Raw genomic sequence first — 18,577 nt, 5'->3', positions numbered from 1 at the left:
GTGCAGGAGGAAAGTGATACCTTGTGTGGTTTCCTGGTCGACTACTTACGCAACGGCGACAACACCGCCCCAAACCGCGCGGAAAAACCTGGTTTCACTTTTACTTTCCTCCTGGAACAAAGAAAGCTTTATCATTCAATCCGACCAAATCAGGTTCTTGTTCCTCTTCGAATCCCCTCACGCTATCTAAGAGAACATGACGTAATGGTGGGTTGTGCCCCTACCATATATGGTCTGCCTGCCCTTTCACCTGTACGCCTGAGGCGCCAACGAAAGACCGGCTTTAACTTTTTCCTGGAATTCTGTGGTGGCGAGATATGGAAACACGTGCCATATGTGGCAGGCTCAAACAATGGAAAGGGCACAGAGTTGTGGGTTAAAGTTGAATGCCAGTGGTAGTAACTCGTACGCAGTTCTGGGAACAGGATACAGTGATCTTAAATATCTGTACGCGTCCACTGAGCCACTCTATAGTATACTGCAGACAGGACCGCAAAAGTGTCAAACGATCAGGAAGGAGTTGACGTCTACCATAGTTGCTGCACGTCCCTGTTGGCAAGATAGCTATTGAAAGGTTGTCAAAAGCAACTGACCGAAACCCCCGGCTACTACTACTAGGTCTAAGGTTTCGTGCTGTTCACGAGAAGACTTTGTGGGGCTGACAAGTCGTCTGACAACCCTGTGCGTTTCGGGCTTAACGCGTGGGCTGGTCGGTATAACTCCCGCCATTTCTTCTCGACTCTTCCATCTGGCACAGGACCCAAAGTCGGTTTGCTTACATTCCCCGGTGAAACGGTAAGCGTTATGAAATGCGTGTGGCTAACCGACGTTCTCAGGGGAACCTGCTGGGAACCACGACCTTCAACTTCTCTTCTGTGCCAAGAGACTGAAGTGGCCAACTTTCCAGACCTAAATCTGTGAGTGTGCCCTGACTGTATCACTTCAAGGATTTACTGTATCTTACCGGGTAACACAGTAAGCGAGGATAACGTAACATGACCGCCGGGGGTCCCTCGCCCACTCTCTCGGTAGTGCCCGCCCGCAGCACCGAGCTAGACTTACAGCGGATCGGTAAGGCGGTACAGACCTTACACGATAGCTGCTGGTACTGGGGATCATTGTCGGGGAAACAGGCGAAAGCTCTCCTTCGCTCTCAGGATGTCGGGACGTTCCTAATACGTGACAGTGAGAACTGTGCGTTTTTGTTCAGCCTGAGTGTGAAGACTACCCGGGGCACCACCAGTGTCCGGGTCCAGTACGTGGACGGGCACTTCAAGTTGGACTCGGACGTTAACGCAGATACACCGGAATTTAACTGTGTCTTGAGACTGATCGACTACTACAGGAGAGACTCTCTGCAAGGAGGCGGGAAACATTACTGGCTCGAGCCGTCGGGAAGAAGAGAAGTTGTGGTTAAGCTGATAAAACCTTTGAGACACTCCGTGCCAAGTTTACAGCATCGTTGCCGAACACTCATAAATCTCCACACGTCTGAGAACGATATAGGAAGACTTCCCTTACCACCAGCGCTAAAACGGTTCCTCAGGGACTACCCGTACAGTTATTGAACAGTGTGCTCTTAAGAAAAGGGTTGAGATCTTCCAAGATGTTGCACGAAGACAAAAGTGAAAGTTGTAAAATATTTCGGAGTGTGTTTACTTTACACAGTCGTCATGGGTTTAGTTCAAAGTACAATGGCTTCGTATGTTGTTAAACGCTCCAGTAGCTAGATTTCGTAAGGTTTCCTCGTTGCTCATACTGCTGGTACTTGTAACAAACTTGAATGTGCGTACATTATGTGAGACAATTATGTAACAGCTTACGTCAACAGCCTTACTGTTACTACCTTTTAACTCTAGTTGAAACGTACGTAATGGAACGTGCACAGTGAAATGTCAGTAATGCGTATATGCATGTACCATATGTAAACGTTATATGTCAAAACATATACATGTGATAAATGGATTCCTTTCTAGTTCTTTTGTCAACCGTTGTAACAAAATCCTTCAAAGTTGATAGAATATATACTTACAAAACAAGCGTAATTCTACCCGAAACTTCTCTGCTACTGTGTCTCCAAACCCTTTCATTTTCGATATTGACAGTATATCAGGGGTAAAACCCACTCTTAGTTATTCAGATTTCGTAACCACTGAACCGTAACCGGCAATTTTTATGTATTAGCATTTAATTTGCTAGTTCCAAAACTCTGGATGGCGACCTTCCCCTTCGATCAAAAATAGACCGAGTCCTGCAGCTAGTAATGATCTCCGTTCTTACTGCGGTACAGGGGGCGGGGTAGAACAATATACCCTATCTGCCGTCTCCGTGGTTTCGTTGCGTCACGTCATAGCTACCTGCCGTGACCCCCAACTATGCGTGGGCGCTCTTTCTTCCTTTTAATGTAGGGAAGCAAAAGAAAAAGATATGGGAGAAAGGTTAAATGCTGATATTTAGTAGCAACCGAATGCTGTTTTATTTAGCCTCTTGAGTCATGAAAAGCTCAAATCGGTCTACAGGCAGGTTTTCATCGAGGTCATATTAGGGGAAGAGATAAAGGTCAGACAAAATATTACAAAGATACAGATTATATCGTCAAAGTCCTAATCAATCTATAAACATGTCAGTACACATACAAATGGTATAAACCGCAACATAGCGAAAGCTGGTAAATGGTTCGAATCCGTTCGTTTTGGTTAATTTGGTTGCTTCACCCTTCTCTAAGACTAAAGGAAGTCAAAGTTTGGGCCGTGCGTGTGTTTGGTGATGGTAGACTATTCACGGCATTAGGTCCACGGCAGTCTATATGGTTCTTCTAGTCTGTCTCAGGTTATTGTTTGTGCCTTGTCTGGTTTTCGTCTGTAGTGAGCGGATTTTATTTGACATGGTGTAGCATAACAAACAACACTGCTGTAAGTTTTTTTTAGGTCGAAGGTCAGCGTCCCTTTATCTTTACACATTTCATTGTGAAGGCGTTAAGTTTCGCTCGATAAGGCCATGTTGATTTGATTATATGGATGACATCCGCGCTCGCACCAATTTTCGGCCGTTTCCAAAAAAAAAAAAGTTTTCGACCACACAATGAATTGTGTAAAGCAGCTGTAAAATGAGCACAGATATTCTGTAGATTGAAAAAAAGGTATCAGAAAACAGATAACTAATCATAGTCTAATGCCATAGAATGCCAAAAGAAATCTTAAGTCAAAGAATGAAATGTGAAAGGACAGAAAGAAAAAAATCTACTGTTGGTAGGGGGAGGTACCAGTACAGAAAAGTGGCAAATGATCTCCTGAAACGGTAAAACAAAACTCGGGCTATGGTCTTCCGGTGAATGAATGAGATTAGTAACAGCTATGCAGGAGTGTTTGGTTCTCCCCCATCAGTTTTCTATCAGTGTATTGGCTCCAAAGAGGGTGGGCGGCTAAGCTTCCTCTTTTGCGGTTAAATCAAATAAACACACGCCCACAACAACCACTTATGCAAGAGAAGTTTTTTGCTTGAGTTATTATTCTATAACGTTATACTTAGGCTTTGAGTGAGGAGGGTACAGTTATTCTGGATATGTATATAACGTTATGTGTTGAGTACTTAGATATGGTATGTATAATTCATATGGTATGTACGTATACGTAGAAACTGAATGTTCCAACGGCAATGGCGCAACCCGTCTACAACCCGCACATGTAAAATTCCTCCCATAGTGACGTCATAACCACTGGCTTTATCATTGAGAATGGGGACTGAAGAAAAGGACTTGTATGTGATAGGCCATGTTCCTACGTGTTCAGTACGTGTACATACCTATCTATACCGTTAACAGGATAGGTGAAACCTCTACTGAAACCAAGGTGAAACTCTAAACTCAACAGGTGAGTCCTTCAGTCACGTGACCTGATATTCCCATGGTGCAACGCGGCTGTCCCAGGACAGACTCAGACGGGGGATTTCCAAGTAAGAGACTGCAGAGTTCTCGGCTTTCTTGTCTTCAAAAAGTGTGTCCGTGCTGTTCTAGAAGACGTGTAACGAGAAATTTACTCTGTCAGTGAAGGGTGAAGTTGCTTTGTGCAAGAACTGGGGGCAACAACAGTCGCACGAAGTGGGTAACGTTACTTCCGGGTTTCGGACCCATGTAAGTGGGCACTTCCCTTGTTTTTATGTTTATGACCTGGAACTTCGGACATGTGTGAAACTCATCGCCCTGTTGTGGAACTAATTGACACAGAAAGTAGCGGTCACGACCTGTAAAGTGGATGCAATCAGATCTGAAAATGTCAGAGTGTGTCGTAATTTTCACCAGTGGTCCGCAGAGAGGGGACACCACATATTAATCATATGGTCCAATATTAAAATATGATATCATACAGTACCACCTCCATCACTTTTATCATACTTTCACTGCAGAAACGTTGTATGAGAGCTGGGTACATTTCAGTCTTATGGAAATAGCTATGATTAAGGATCTAACTCAGACTCAGTTTTGTTTTTTGCCAGTAAAAGTGACAGTGAAGGGGGTTCCCAAAGTTGTGGATGCAAATATAAGTTCTTCGTTTTGTAATGTGGATGTGGTTTTGTTCTGCTCGGAGAAATCATTGTGGACTAGTGATTTCTTCAAATTTGTTATGTAGATCGGCTTACGTCAACTTCTAGGGTCGCCTCAACTTCATGATTGGGTTGGTCCACAACAGTGAAAACCAGCAGGCTACTCAGGAGGTCCTGTGTGCAGCACTGACGGACAGATGGCAGCGATAAGTTCAGGTGAGACCCATACATGTACTTCTAATCTCTTCTAATCTAAAGCAAACGGTTTAGATCAGCTTCTGGGCACCATATCCCAACTCCACTGGGGCTATGTGTCTTACCATAGCCCTAGCATTAATGGGGTGTAGAATTTTTGCTGTGCATAAAACAATCAAGATTTCTTTTCATCCATAAAAGTTAGTCTCTACCAGACAGACTACGATGGATATTATAGGGAGAATAATTTGCCAGAGGAGGTTTCCTACCAGAGTAGTTGGCCAGCTGGAGGGGGAACATGAGCCTAAGCATGGACTGACTCCCCTGGCCAATTTCCCAATTTTTTGTTGTTGCTGAATTCTATGATCCTGTATCCCTGTAGGAAGGCCTGGTGGAGGCTACATAAAAGTAGTCACCATGGCTACTCTGCCCCCATGTCACTTCTTCAAGTAGTTCCCTTTATCTTATATATATAAAACCACTCCTTCATTAAGTTACCCCCCATCTATTTATTTACCCATCCTTCACCATGGCAAGAAACACTCCCCATTAGGGGTGGGTACTGGTACAGAAAATTCAGGTCCGGTTCAGGTCCAGAGGATAAGGTCCAGGTCCGGCAGTATGACTCATACCAATGATCCTTTTCTCTACAAAGAAATCTGTTTGGTAGAGTATTAGACTCGCACTGGCGTTTTAAAATCCTACAACGCTAACTACACCCGTGCGATTGACTGTAAAACTTGGTAGAACTATAAACTCTAATCTGCTTCACTCTTCTTATTTTCTTCCACCTGCAAACGCCAAAAGATCCCAAAACGTGTGAATGCCTGATGAAATAATCTGTTAATTTTCTAATAGGTCCAACATCCAGTCCACCTAATTTTTTCAGGTCCGGTTTTTCTGGACCGGTCCAATAAGAAAAAATGGTTTGGTACCGGTACGCTGGACCGATACCCAGCCCTAGTCCCCATATATCCCCACAGAGGAGGCCATGTTGTCGGACGCCTCCCTGACACGGTTGGCAGATGAGCTGGGGTCGGAGAGTCGGAGTCTGGGTATCTTCCTGGGCCTGCCCAAGGTGAAGGTGGACCTGTGCTTCGCCAACCATCCACATGACATGGAGGCGGCCATCATTGACATCATGACAAAATGGCGCAATAAAACAAGAGACAAGGGTGCAGAGGCACAGGTGAGCCAGAATAATTACAGGATAAGGAACACCTGCATTTAACAGTGACATCAACCTGTTTATTACTGGGACTGCCAAAGAAAACTTGGGGCAAAGCAATGGGTCAAAATCAATGTTGTAACAACAACTATAAAAGTGGGGTGGAGGAGACTGGATGGCTGCTATGATATCAGTATGATGCCAGTAGCCAAAGCCAAAGTCAAATCTTCCAATTTCTTTGATCTCATACCTTTGCCAATGGCTTTCAGTGCATTTAGCAGAATATTCGTATGCTTGATTCTCTATAATACAAAAGGTCCATAACCATTATATTAATAGGGTTTTCATATTATGTAATTCACACCACGTTGCTGTACATTGTATGTCTGTCACACAGACACCATGGTGGCCACAAGGTGGCAAATTGAAAAATATTCTGTATGGCATCACTGAAAAGTCTGTATAGTATAGTACAGCTTTATGGCATCACTGAAAATTCTGTACAGTATAGTACAGTACAGTAAAAAACAAACATGTTCAGGTTATATTTTTTCTTATATGCACATATAGGTTGCACAGCTGGTCCAGGCCCTGAGAGAGATCAGTCGAGTGGACCTGGCTGAGAGAGTCATGGATGGGGACTTCTTGGGTACAGGTGTTATTTCATGTCATTCTGATTTATTGGTGATGCTGACATGCAGGCAAAGCTGTTCAACTAGCCAAAGACTACTAGTGCAAGTTGGCTACTGATAGGTTTTCACAATTGCACACTGGAATTTGTCTCTAACTGAGGTATTCCATGATATGTTTAAAGTGTGGCCATATGGGCATGGGATTACAAAGGTTAGAGAGCAAACCAAAGTAATACATTGTGTAAACTTCTTGCATTAAAAAAATGCTATCTGTAAAATGAAGTTACCTTTCCACTCTAGTTCGCGGAGGAACAGGTGCTCCTATCCAGGAGACTATGAACATGGACTTTGAGGAAGAAGACAGTGTTCCATATCCAGTACAGGCAGAAGCAGGTGAATAAATTTGTCAAAGATTTGTCCACTTGATATGTCAAATGGGCTGAACTGGGGTATGAGCCACCAACTTACCAGTGTTATTTTCTGATTGATCATTTCTGAGAAACAGAAAGCAAATCTTCATACTGAAGACAGACAAAACCTCCTATGAAAAGACTAAAACCACAAATTAAAGAAAAAAATAATTCTTAAAATGTTGGGGTTTGTGTGGCAATGGAATAGGTAATCAAAATTTAAAGTCTGTCTGACACCTTGGCTGTAAAACACTTGTTCCTTATCCCTGCATTAAAGCTTGTATACAAGTAATTCTGGCCTGGGTTTATTTGTGCACTTGCAAATCAAACAGATTCTTAAGACTTGATAGTTCAAATGTTTGAAGATGTAATAATCTTGCCCTAGATGCTGCTCCACCCCAAGGATCCGTAAACACTCCCTACCAGGGCATCCATGTACAGGAGACAACCACTGCACCAGCCAGGGCACCTCCACCTGTAGGTACAGGCACAGCAGTGCCCCCTATCAAAGCATAACATGTAGCGCAGTATTCATTCTGGGAATGTGGCTGAGTTGTGTATGGACTGTTAAATGTACCATAGGCTCCATATACAGTAGTGATTGAGTAGTTACTTTTTTGGCTGACTACATATATGTACCCAACGTTGTATATAACACTGATGTGTCTCTCTGTCCCTACTAGTACAGTACTAGTATACAGCAAATATTGTAGGAACCAGAAAACAGTACATAATATAGTAACTATATATGTATAGTAACAATATTTGCTGTATATAAATTCTTGCCAAGGACATTTTTGAATGTTTCTGTCTTTCCATGAATGTTTTTCTGCAGACCTACCCTTTGGGACGTATGGTCGGCAGAGCTCTGATCATCAACAACATCAAGTTTCCCACAAGGCACCAGGAGAACCGTAGGGGCATGGAGAAGGACAGTTGTGACCTTGAGCGGGTTCTAAAGAAGCTTGGGTTCAAGGTCACCACAAAACTGAACCTAAACTCTACAGTGAGTAGGCTTTCTAACACATTTTGTATTATTAACTGTGAAACACAATCTTGTGCTTAAAACTATGAAATCAACTGTTGCATCAAATCCAACTTGGTGACAGTTAGTATTTTTTCACCATCTTCCTGTTTAGCTGATAGCCAATGCAAAATAATTGCCAGGAGGAAAGGTTCAAATAGTCAAAGGACTGCCTCGATGCCAATAAGCTTGATCACCATTCTGAGTGTGCACACAGCAATATGAATAAATTGTCGATGGTGAAGGCCTCTAAGACATAAACAAAGCACATCTGGTCATTGTTATGCAAATCAAGACAATGGTCAGTGGAGAACTGTTTTCAACTTAGGGGCTTTCACCTTTGACATATCACTCACAATACATGTCCCAGTGCATGCACACTTCGAATGGTGAACAAGCTTATTAGAAGCACTAAAAATACAAGAGCAATTAACCTGACATGGGTAAATCTGCCCTTCCTTTTCAGGAGATGAAGAAGGCCATCCGTAAGTTTGTGGAGACAAAAGACCACAGCTACTCCACCTGTCTGTTGGTGTCCGTCATGACGCACGGCTCCGGCCCCGACGCCATGGGAACGGACTGGCAGGGGGTCAGGTTACACCAGGATATCTTCACACCCATCATCAGGTCCAGCATCGACTGTCCCAAGATCTTCATCATGCAGATGTGCAGGGGAGGTGAGGGGGCTTAGATGCTGTAATTCACTTTGTCTTCACGGTACCAAACTTTCACGGTCTGAGAAAATTTAATTTGTTCTCGGAACTAAATGTTCACTGTCGCGGCAAGTGCACATAAAAAAAGGCTGTGAATTATTTGTTATCAGTAATGATAAGTTCACGTTACAGTCGTCAACGTGAAAACCGTGAACATAACTACATTGAGAAAATCAGGAATTACAGTATCTCAACTATGATGTCATAAATTTTGAGAATCAAAAGATATTGTCATATGAGTCTACTTTAAAAACTACTTTAAATGCAGAAACTTTTGCGGTGGATTATTGTTCGCGGTTTTCGTCACCGTGAAATGTCCATTTTCCTGCTACTGCGACATTAAATTTCCACGAACTTAAATGCATTTACAGTATATGTCTCAGTTACAATATAATGCTGCAACAGCTTATATGCTTGCAAAGTCTTTTCAGTAAAAATGGACAAAAGATGAAGCTGGGAAGAAAAAACAAACATTTTCCATCCAATTCAATCAAAGCACACCACTATTGATGTCAGTTTATATATCTGTAATCATAATTCGTAATCTTACCTGATCAGGTGAGCTTGACTTTGGGCGGTGGCGAACAGATGCTTCCCGACCCGGCGATGGTCCAGAAGATGAATACAGTGACTCATCTGTGTCTGACAGTGAGGAGATGGTCGATGATGAAGATGTAAGTTCTTTTTTTTTTTTTTCTAAATCATGTTCGTAGGGCCTGATGTTACCATCATGGTGATGAAGAGCGGCCCATAGCGATAAATGTAGCAGCATCTCTTCTCCCTAAGTCAGAAACATCAAGCTTGACTTCACTGACTCAATAGGCGAAGCAGGGGTTACGAGGCTGCTCGGAAAATTCCCTACCCCATTTTGGCCTGAATGACTTGATCCGCCACATCGCACCATCGCACATGTGGCGGGTTCTTTTACGTGCTCGGGGTGTGGCTCTCCCCAAACACGGGACCTCCATTTAACGTCCTATCCGAGGGACGACTCATTTTCACTTGAGTAAAGTGAGGAAAGTCGTGTAAAGTGCCTTTCCCAAGGGCACAAGACCGGCAACACGGCAGGCGGATTCGAACCGGCGACGTCTCGGTCACGGGCCGAATACACTACCACTGTGCTACTCGGCCCCACGAGTCTTCCCCCCCTTCTTCTGTCTACTTTGATCTGTGGAAAAGTCTAACTTCCTCCAACCTGTCTAGCCACAACATATACAAACTTGATTCCAAAGAGCTTCCATGATAGGCATTGAAAAGAAAATGTCCATTCTGATGTTATTATCGCCAGCACGAATCATAATCAGTAACATGTTTTATTACGTACATTGTAGCTCATTAGACCCAAGCTATCTGAATGGTCAAAAGTCACAGGTTAATCAAATCATTATTGCCAAGAGGTCATATGCACATTATTCCTTTCGCTTTAGTTGCCAAGAGAAGGAGTAACATGAGTACCATTCACTGTAGTGACAGCAGGCTCAATCCTTTTGCTTGCTGACCACTGAGTACCATCCTCCATAGTGACTGCTGGCTCAATCCTCTAGCAAGGGATAATAATATAATAATAATCATCTGGTGTATTTTGCCAGCCAGTAGGTACCCCAAGTATGAGTAATGAGGCTGTTTAACGTGGTCGAGGCACCTCCTCGAGCACGGGACCCCCGTTTTACGTCCCTCCCGGAAGACGATTTCGTGGAAAACTTCGTGAGGCTACAGCAATCCGGACGTCCTTGGTTGGTCCCCCATCCAAGCACTATCCGGACCGCGCGTTGCTTAACTTCCGAGATCGAGGGATCGGGTGTACCAACGCGCCACGATAAGGATTAACTTATCCAGCGGTCCCTACTGAGGATGGTACTCAGGCTAGCAACATGTATTACAGCTACTGTTTTAATGCACCATCTTTAAGTATAGTCTTTGTTTATGTATCACAGCTGCAGGTAGACTGGGTGGAAGTGGAACAGAGCCTCCAGCCCACAGACTCTGACTCCATCATCCTGTTTGCCTGTGCCGAGGGCAGGAAGGCTCTCAGGCACAGTCTGGAGGGGTGAGGCATTACGGTTTCTTGGGAAAAACCATACCACCAGATAGGATCATTACAGTCTTAGAAAGGGATGTCAACCCATGCTTAACTGTTTAAGACAACCTAAGCGATATTAGTGCCTGCTCAGGGCTGTAGAATTTTAATTGTCAAAGTCAATTTCTTGGCACTTGTCTACATGATTAGATGACAGCAAATCAATTCCATTCCCTGCGTGAGGTCACGAAAAATTCTCTGTGATTGTGTCCATGATATGCTGTGAAACCCACAAGCTGTACTGTACCAACATAGAAAATGAGAGCAAAAATTTGATGCCGCTGTGCTGCGAGAATGCCATGAAAATCAGTGCGCAGGATCAAGGCCAATTTCTTTTCTCCAATTTTTAAGGAATCCTAGTGCGGCTTGTTTCTGCATTGTTTTTAACGGCGCAAAGTATGAAATAATATTAATGATGTTAATGTGGGAATATGGTGTAATAGACATAAATATCATGCAGATTACCTTATCCAGAATATTAAACCTTTTTAGCTTTAATATTGCTGAGGTGCTTCTTAAAAAAGAGCAGAGAATATTATCTGTGAATGTAAAATTGTATATTATAGGCTTGTCATAACCAGTGTAAGATAAGCTATTCAATGATTGAGTGTCAGGCTTTTAGCTAGGATTTTATAATAGGGAGTCCAAACTTATTGGTGAGTCGTGGTAAGTGACTATTGTAGGGGGGTCCGGAGGCATCCACCTTTCATGGTGCAGAGTTTTTCATGATTTTAAGTTAAAACAGTGCATTCTAAGGTATCCTAAGATGCAAAAATACTGCTCCAGAGGTCACAGTAGAAGACTGTGACCACAGATGACCTAGTTGCATCCCTGGTCAATCAGAATTTCATACTTGTAAGAGGATTTACTCCCCAGTATAGGGAGTCCAGGGGCATCAAATTTCTTGTTATTCTAAGAAAAGGGAGTCCAGATGACTCGTTGACGCATGCCTGGCTAAAAGCCTGTTGAGTGTTACATAGAGATTGTATATTTTGTTTTCTACAGATCAGTCCTGATACAGAATGTTGTGAAGGTGTTTGATGCACACGGTCAGGAAGAGGACATTGACACACTCTTCACACGTGTGCGACACGAGGTGGCCAACTGCAACGCATACATAGACGTGGACGGATCGCAGTGCATAGTCAAGCAGGCCGCGGAGACGCGCGTGTTTCTCCGGAAAAAACTCTTCCTTCAATGTCAGCGTTGACTTGTGCAAAGCAAACACAGAGTGGGGGGGCATTGAATGAACTCTAAATTAAGATTTTTAGGATTACCAGACTATCTTACAGAATGAAACTGCCAAATTTTTCTCAGATTCCTTCTGCCACAATTGGTACTTTCTGAAAGGCCATTGTTGTATGATATGAAACAAAGGCATTGTACAGTCAGACTAGTACTTAAAAGTAACATTTTAATGATATTTCGTGAGCTACAGGGCTGCAAACCAAAACTGAACAGAATTCTAGGTACTCTTTTATAATCATTGGATACTAAATGTACCTAGATGTAGAGCCAGACATCAACTTGTACAAATGTCCTTCCAATTGACAAGAGTTATTTTAACAGGAGTTGAATGACAAACTTCTTGTGCTTTGCACACATTGGAACATTTTAGTCTATCTTCTTTTAGATACTAAATCATGAACAAAATCACAGACAGACCAAAGCCTGCTACACACTGTCCATTGGGTACGGACAGGTAGTGGACAAATGTTAACAGAACAGATAGGGGACTGGGGGGGTACAGGTTTTTATCTTCCTGGACGTCCTGGAACAATGGCAATGCAGTTGGTGGAGTCCCACAGCAAGGACAGACTGTGGCCTGCAAGGGAGTAAACAAACATGTCAACAAACAAACAGTGTGCACTAATTGTACTAACTACACTTTCAGAGTGCCAATGTTCCCATGTTGTGTGCATACAGTCAAACCTGTCTATAGTGGCCACTCAAGGGACCGGACAAATGTGGCCACTATAGACAGGTGGCCTCTGTATAGAGGTGGCAACTTGTAGATAAAATACCCAAGGGACCGACAAAAGTTGGCCACTATGGACAGGTGGCCCCTCTGTAGAGGTGGCCCCTAATACAGGTTTGACTGTATATGTAAGTACCATTTACATTCCATTATGTGTAAACTGCAGGGGTTAAATTTCCAAGTTACAGTAACAATCTGTTATTCTGAATTCTGGAATGAATGCTTTGCTCCCATGGTAGAAATGAACACATCATACCAAACATTAACACAACATATTGGATTATTGTGAGACTTGTGTCTATGCTATATATAAACACACTATGTATAAACACATTATATTTTATTGGTCATACTAACACTGACCAGTGTTGAAACTAGACACAAGCTGGAGGCTTAATATGAAACTTGATTTTATGCTGCTGAAAGTTTTGCTTCCATTACAAACCTCTGAACACGGCTTCATTGGTCATGACATGCACCCCTCTGGCATATCCCTGTGGTATCATCCACCTCTGCTGCATCTTTCTGGACATGGCACGCCCGGGATTCCACACTTTCCTACAGGGGGTTTCCAGTACAGGTACATTGTATTTCAATATTAGTATTACTGATGCAACATACCTGATAATACATTCCAGTGGTAAAACATTAAGATAATTTTTATGACAATTGAACTGAAGTGTCTCAATGGCTCAGCTAGACGGTTAGAAGACTTGAATAAAACTGATCAGTGAAAGAGCAAATCTGCTTGTTTTTAATTGATTTATATGTATAAATGTCCGTCCAATATCTAAGTGCTCAAACATAGAAGAAGCAATAGCAATAACAAACTTGCATCAGCTCTTAGTGTCTAAAAGTACAATGTACATAAAATGTTGATAGTAGTACTTTAGATTGAAATCGCTGACAGTATTGCTAACTGCTCTGTATCTGAAAGTATTTCTGATACCTGAGTTGTGCTTGATCAAACTCCTGTAGAGGCTGGATATCCCTTGTCTGGTGGTGGCCTGAAAAAAGTGTTTTTGTCTAAAAGTGCTTTTTCCTAAAATAACCCTTGATTTTTGATGAGCAGGTCTCTGAGACCTTTTTCTGCATTAAAAAAAGCTAATCATCCTGTCTGAAAAGTAAGCTAGCTGAACTATTTCTGAGAGAGGGGTGTTATGGCAGTTGTAGATGAAACTTTATTGAGGATTTAGCCTCTTTTTTTTCAGAAAACATCCTTCAAGAAAAACAACTGCAACTTGCAACAAAGTTCCTACACCATATCTGTATCTGTATCTGTATCTATATAGCCGGTATAACCGCCCTTCAGCGTAACAGTAACACACCAGGTTCGCAGGCACGCGGTGCAGCAGCAGCTGGTTATATTACACTGAACGATCCGTCACACCTAACTTTTGCACATCTATCTGCAAGCGTTCTTTAAAACTATCCAGAGAAGATGCCCCTACTGTGCTTGGTGATAACAAGTTCCACCATAAATGGCTTACATGCAAAACATCTTTTGGATAAAGTGCATAGTTTTGACACTTCTTCATTAACTATCAATAACTAAGAAAACACACCTGTGTTGAGGTCCCAGGCTGCTGTAAAGCTGGTCTGGTACAACTTGGGGATGCAGCTTTTGGGGAAGAAAAAACATGATCAACTCAAGTACTTTTTTCTCACTGCTGTCAAAAATCAATTTATGTATTTGCATAAACTATGTATTTGCATAGTCTGGATAATATACATGTAAAAAGTCTACCCAAGAATTACTATTATAGGAGGCTTTATTATTGTAATTGGTGCACACTTGGAGCTGTAGTACTTACTTGCCATAGTGTGGCCGAGCTCTCACCAACGCTAGAACCAGCACTACCAGCTGTCTACTGTCAGGACAAACCTACAGACAAGGGTTATACCACTCAGCAAGCTTTTAGCCAGGCATGCGTCAACGTATCATCTGGACGCACTTTTCTTAGAATAACAAGAAATTTGATGCCCCTGGACGCCCTATACTGGGGAGAAAATCGTCTGACAAGCATGAAATTCTGATTGACCAGGGATGCTACCAGGTCATCTGTGGTCACAATCTTCTACTGCAACCTCTGTAACAGTATTTTTGCCACTTGGGAAACCTTAGAATGCATTATTTTAACTTAAAATCATCAAAAACTCTGCACCATGGAAGGTAGATGCCCCCGGACCCCCCTACTATAGTCACTTACCGTGACTCACCAGTAAGTTTGGACTCCCTATTATAAAATCCTAGCTAAAAGCCTGCCACTCAGTATTGGGAGCATAGAAGGACATTGATTCATAACATTGCATTACACACTTCCATATAATTCATCAGTATTGGGAATCCTGAAACATAGCTACAAATAAAATGTAAGTGAAGTAGATTAAGGGTCACTGTATCTGTAAATGAAAAGTTTCAAAAGGTATTTTCTAATCTGTATACTCTGGCGTATGGAAGGCAAAAGAAGTTTTTTTCATCATTTATCGTTCTTACGTCAATGATCTGCATGTCGTAGTCTGTGAAGGCCACGAATCTGTTTCCCCAGTCAGCGTCCTGCCGCGCCATGTCACAGATGAACTGTTCTGCATCCATTCGCAACTCCTGCACCTCCAATGACCCAGGCTAAATCAATTTAGCACAATCAAAAAAACGCAATTAGTTTTAATCATTATATATATGTATTCTAAGTTACTGTATGTCAATTGAAAGACTTGTTATCTTCACTGTTATGTATGATATTTCAGAAACTTCTAATTTTGCTAGTAGTTGAAAATACAATGACTATGAACACAAATATAAAAAGAAAACAGGGAGTACTACACTTTTTTATTTTACAAAATCCTTTCTTGTTCTGATACTGTAAACAGGCACCTGCATATTCTGACTGAATACCAACACTGTACCTGCCCATAGTAGGTGCTCAGCATGTCCTCCCCCATACACAGCCTCATGGAGGAGTATCCTGCTCCGTGTACTTGCAGAGGGAGCATGGACTGGTACTCACTGCCACTCTCTCCTGGAACAAAGTAGCCAATCAGGCTTAAAGCACTAAAAAATTGTTTTTAAACGTGTAACATACATTGTACACACAAGTTTTTTGTTGCCTTTACAGTGTACTAAGTTTCCCCTGTTTTTTTTTATGTAGAGTCTTAGTCTTTCATTTAAAAAAAATAGCCTTTATAACAATTATAAAGCCAAAAATTCATCCTTTTTCAAATCCAACTTGAGTGCTTACTGCTAAGCTTAAAAATACTGTACCTAATGCGGCAGTAATGCAGAGTCTTTCTATACTTTGCGACACAAGACACTATCTTATGTTTTTTACTGTAATACCGCTAGTGCTCAGCTGACCTGTATCTTCCAAATGACCTCCACCCTCAGTTGTGCTGTACACAAACTGTCTCCTGGTGAAGGTGAAACATGGCGACCTGTTGCAGTCTAGCACTGTACTGTCCCACGAACTGCTGTCAGAGGCAGCAGATAGTAGATCTGATGGCTGGGCATGACCTTCAGGAGTCCTGCTGTCTCCAGTTGTGCTGTGCCTGGTGGTGCTGTCAGAAGCAGCAGACAGCATATCTGTCAACAGTTTTAAACCTTGTGGAGTCTTCCTATGTAGAGCTGTGCTGTCCAAGGAACTGCTGTTCGAGGCAGCAGATAGTAGATCTGATGGCTGGACATGACCTTCAGGAGTCCTGCTGTCTCCAGTTGTGCTGTGCCTGGTGGTGCTGTCAGAAGCAGCAGACAGCATATCTGTCAACAGTTTTAAACCTTGTGGAGTCTTCTTGTGTAGAGCTGTGCTGTCCAAGGAACTGCTGTCATGATCAGAGGCAGCAGACAGTAGATCAGATGGCTGACCATGACCTTCAGGAGTCTTTATGTGCAGGGCTGTGCTGTTCCTGCAGCTGCTGTTAAAAGCATCAGAATCTTTCATAATCTTGCTGTCCAGTGGTGTGCTGTCTGTGGATGGTGTGACTGTTTTCTGTGCTGTTTGTACTATACTTGATCCTTGAACAGCAGTGTTCACATTAATAGTATCTGAAAGGGAATCTCCCTCCCTACAGATAACAATTCCTCCTTGGACAGAATCTGATCTTGCAATTTCTTCACTTTGGTTTTTATTTTCTTTGGTACTGAAGCAAGGGTGGTATTTGGCACATTCAGAACTTGATGAAGCATTGCTACTGTTTATACAGGTGTTACAGCTGTTTGCACCTGTGATGAAACAGCCAGCATGTGCGACACCTGATACATCATCTGCAGAGCTGTGATCAGCAGCATAAGTGTTACACTTGCCATACGTGTCTGTGAAACATGAATCTGTCTTCACATTGTCTTTATCCTTGACATATCCTTGATTCCCTGAGCATACTCTCATGTCAAAAACATAAGACTCGTTAGTGCTTGAGCTCTGCATTTCCAGATGGTCATCAGAAGATGAAACTTGGTCCATACTTGTTGTTGCTGAACTGTTCTTGCACTGTAGCTCTGAGTCAATTTTGACATCAACTCTTAGAACTGGTGAAGAAATAATCTCCTGTTCCCTGTCTCCCCCTCTGCTATCAATGGACTGTTCTATATCTCCCCCTCCGATGTGAATGGACTGTTCCCTGTCTCCCCCTCTGCTATCAATGGACTGTTCTCTATCTCCCCCTCCTACATGAAAGGACTGTTCCCTGTCTCCCCCTCTGCTATCAATGCACTGTTCTATATCTCCCCCTCCTACATGAATGGACTGTTCCCTGTCTCCCCCTCTACTGTCAATGGACTGTTCTATATCTCCCCCTCCGATGTGAATGGACTGTTCCCTGTCTCCCCCTCTGCTATCAATGGACTGTTCTATATCTCCCCCTCCTACATGAAAGGACTGTTCCCTGTCTCCCCCTCTGCTATCAATGGACTGTTCTATATCTCCCCCTCCTACATGAATGGACTGTTCCCTGTCTCCCCCTCTACTGTCATTGGACTGTTCTATATCTCCCCCTCCTACATGAATGGACTGTTCCTCCCCTCCGGTTTTGATTGACAGTGCGACCAGGGAGTCGGCAGTATTGAGGACGATGACTCCATCCAGCTTGAGGCTGACCTTGGGGTGGAAGGGTGGGAACGGTGGGGCCAGCTCATACTTGGTATGGAGCGTAAAGCTGTGTCGCAGGCACCGTAGGGGGAGGGGGGTGCTGAGAGAATCCTCAGGTTCTGAAAAGGCAGAGTAAACAGTGAACTTTCTTTAAAAAAATGTCTCAGATTAAGGAATCTTACAATGACATCTTCCAACTTTGGTCAGACTTCATGACACCTTCAGATCAGTCAATATACATGTATATAATTACAAATTATAATCAGAACAGTTGTTCACTCAAATCATTACTACCAAGCCACAATATATCAGTAATGGTATATCTAGCCATCAACAATTCAGACAAACAGTTATATTTCGAATCTGTGCAGAATACTAATAGTTAAGGATACTAGTAATGGAGACTAACACAAAACATGTATGTACATGTATGTATGTATAATATAGTAACACTGTCACCTATCAAACTTTAAGAAATTAATGAAATATTTCAATCCTGGCTCCAGTTATAGATGCTGATGAAAGACCTTCCAACTGTTTCTAGAAAAGCTTACAAAAGTAACACAGGTGCTCACCTGGTGGGTCCAGGTGCTGAGGCAGCTGCATGCAGTCCTCACAGGGTGCCACAGGTGGAACAGCTGTGACTGTCAGGTAACACAAGCACTTCTCATCACTGTTGGCCCCATGGTGGTAACTGTGGACAGGTTTGAAAGTCACTGTTAGGGGGCACATTGTTACGCTCCAAGCAGAGGTTTAGGCTCCG

General features: G+C 42.7%; 3 protein-coding genes across 6 annotated transcripts in view; 2 read left to right on the top strand and 1 right to left on the bottom strand.

The window, feature by feature from the left end:
• Nucleotides 1-995: 995 nt before the first annotated feature.
• Nucleotides 996-1,568, top strand: LOC118432222 (cytokine-inducible SH2-containing protein-like). The gene has a single exon (XM_035843751.1). The coding sequence runs from the start codon at nucleotides 996-998 to the stop codon at nucleotides 1,566-1,568; it is 573 nt and encodes a 190-aa protein (XP_035699644.1).
• A 2,290-nt stretch (nucleotides 1,569-3,858) lies between these two features.
• LOC118431873 (caspase-7-like) lies at nucleotides 3,859-12,007 on the top strand. 4 transcript variants are annotated; one of them, XM_035843281.1, is made up of 11 exons: nucleotides 3,859-3,951; nucleotides 4,626-4,755; nucleotides 5,718-5,923; nucleotides 6,473-6,557; nucleotides 6,835-6,927; nucleotides 7,330-7,421; nucleotides 7,780-7,950; nucleotides 8,435-8,645; nucleotides 9,240-9,355; nucleotides 10,616-10,728; nucleotides 11,764-12,007. In XM_035843281.1, the coding sequence occupies exons 2-11, from the start codon at nucleotides 4,737-4,739 to the stop codon at nucleotides 11,966-11,968; spliced, it is 1,311 nt and encodes a 436-aa protein (XP_035699174.1). In that variant the 5' UTR covers nucleotides 3,859-3,951; nucleotides 4,626-4,736; the 3' UTR covers nucleotides 11,969-12,007. The 4 variants fall into 4 exon arrangements, with proteins under 4 accessions (XP_035699174.1, XP_035699175.1, XP_035699172.1 ...); XM_035843282.1 differs by having other exon boundaries at nucleotides 3,913-4,096; nucleotides 6,473-6,551; XM_035843279.1 differs by having other exon boundaries at nucleotides 3,913-4,096.
• A 151-nt stretch (nucleotides 12,008-12,158) lies between these two features.
• The window catches only part of LOC118431872, a 17,557-nt gene continuing 11,138 nt past the window's right edge, over nucleotides 12,159-18,577 (bottom strand). Inside the window, exons 5-13 of the mRNA XM_035843278.1 lie at nucleotides 18,390-18,508; nucleotides 16,092-17,933; nucleotides 15,644-15,756; nucleotides 15,234-15,362; nucleotides 14,551-14,621; nucleotides 14,302-14,357; nucleotides 13,686-13,743; nucleotides 13,182-13,294; nucleotides 12,159-12,583 (exon numbers count right to left, since the gene is read on the bottom strand). Coding sequence (XP_035699171.1) covers nucleotides 12,513-12,583; nucleotides 13,182-13,294; nucleotides 13,686-13,743; nucleotides 14,302-14,357; nucleotides 14,551-14,621; nucleotides 15,234-15,362; nucleotides 15,644-15,756; nucleotides 16,092-17,933; nucleotides 18,390-18,508 — 2,572 coding nt within the window. The 3' untranslated portion in view covers nucleotides 12,159-12,512. The remainder of the gene's footprint in view (nucleotides 12,584-13,181; nucleotides 13,295-13,685; nucleotides 13,744-14,301; nucleotides 14,358-14,550; nucleotides 14,622-15,233; nucleotides 15,363-15,643; nucleotides 15,757-16,091; nucleotides 17,934-18,389; nucleotides 18,509-18,577) is intronic.

The sequence above is a fragment of the Branchiostoma floridae genome, chromosome 15 (genome assembly GCF_000003815.2).
Source record: "Branchiostoma floridae strain S238N-H82 chromosome 15, Bfl_VNyyK, whole genome shotgun sequence".
Taxonomy (NCBI): domain Eukaryota; kingdom Metazoa; phylum Chordata; class Leptocardii; order Amphioxiformes; family Branchiostomatidae; genus Branchiostoma; species Branchiostoma floridae.
Note: the sequence above shows the minus strand (reverse complement) of the source record. Positions and strands in the feature narration are given on the sequence as shown.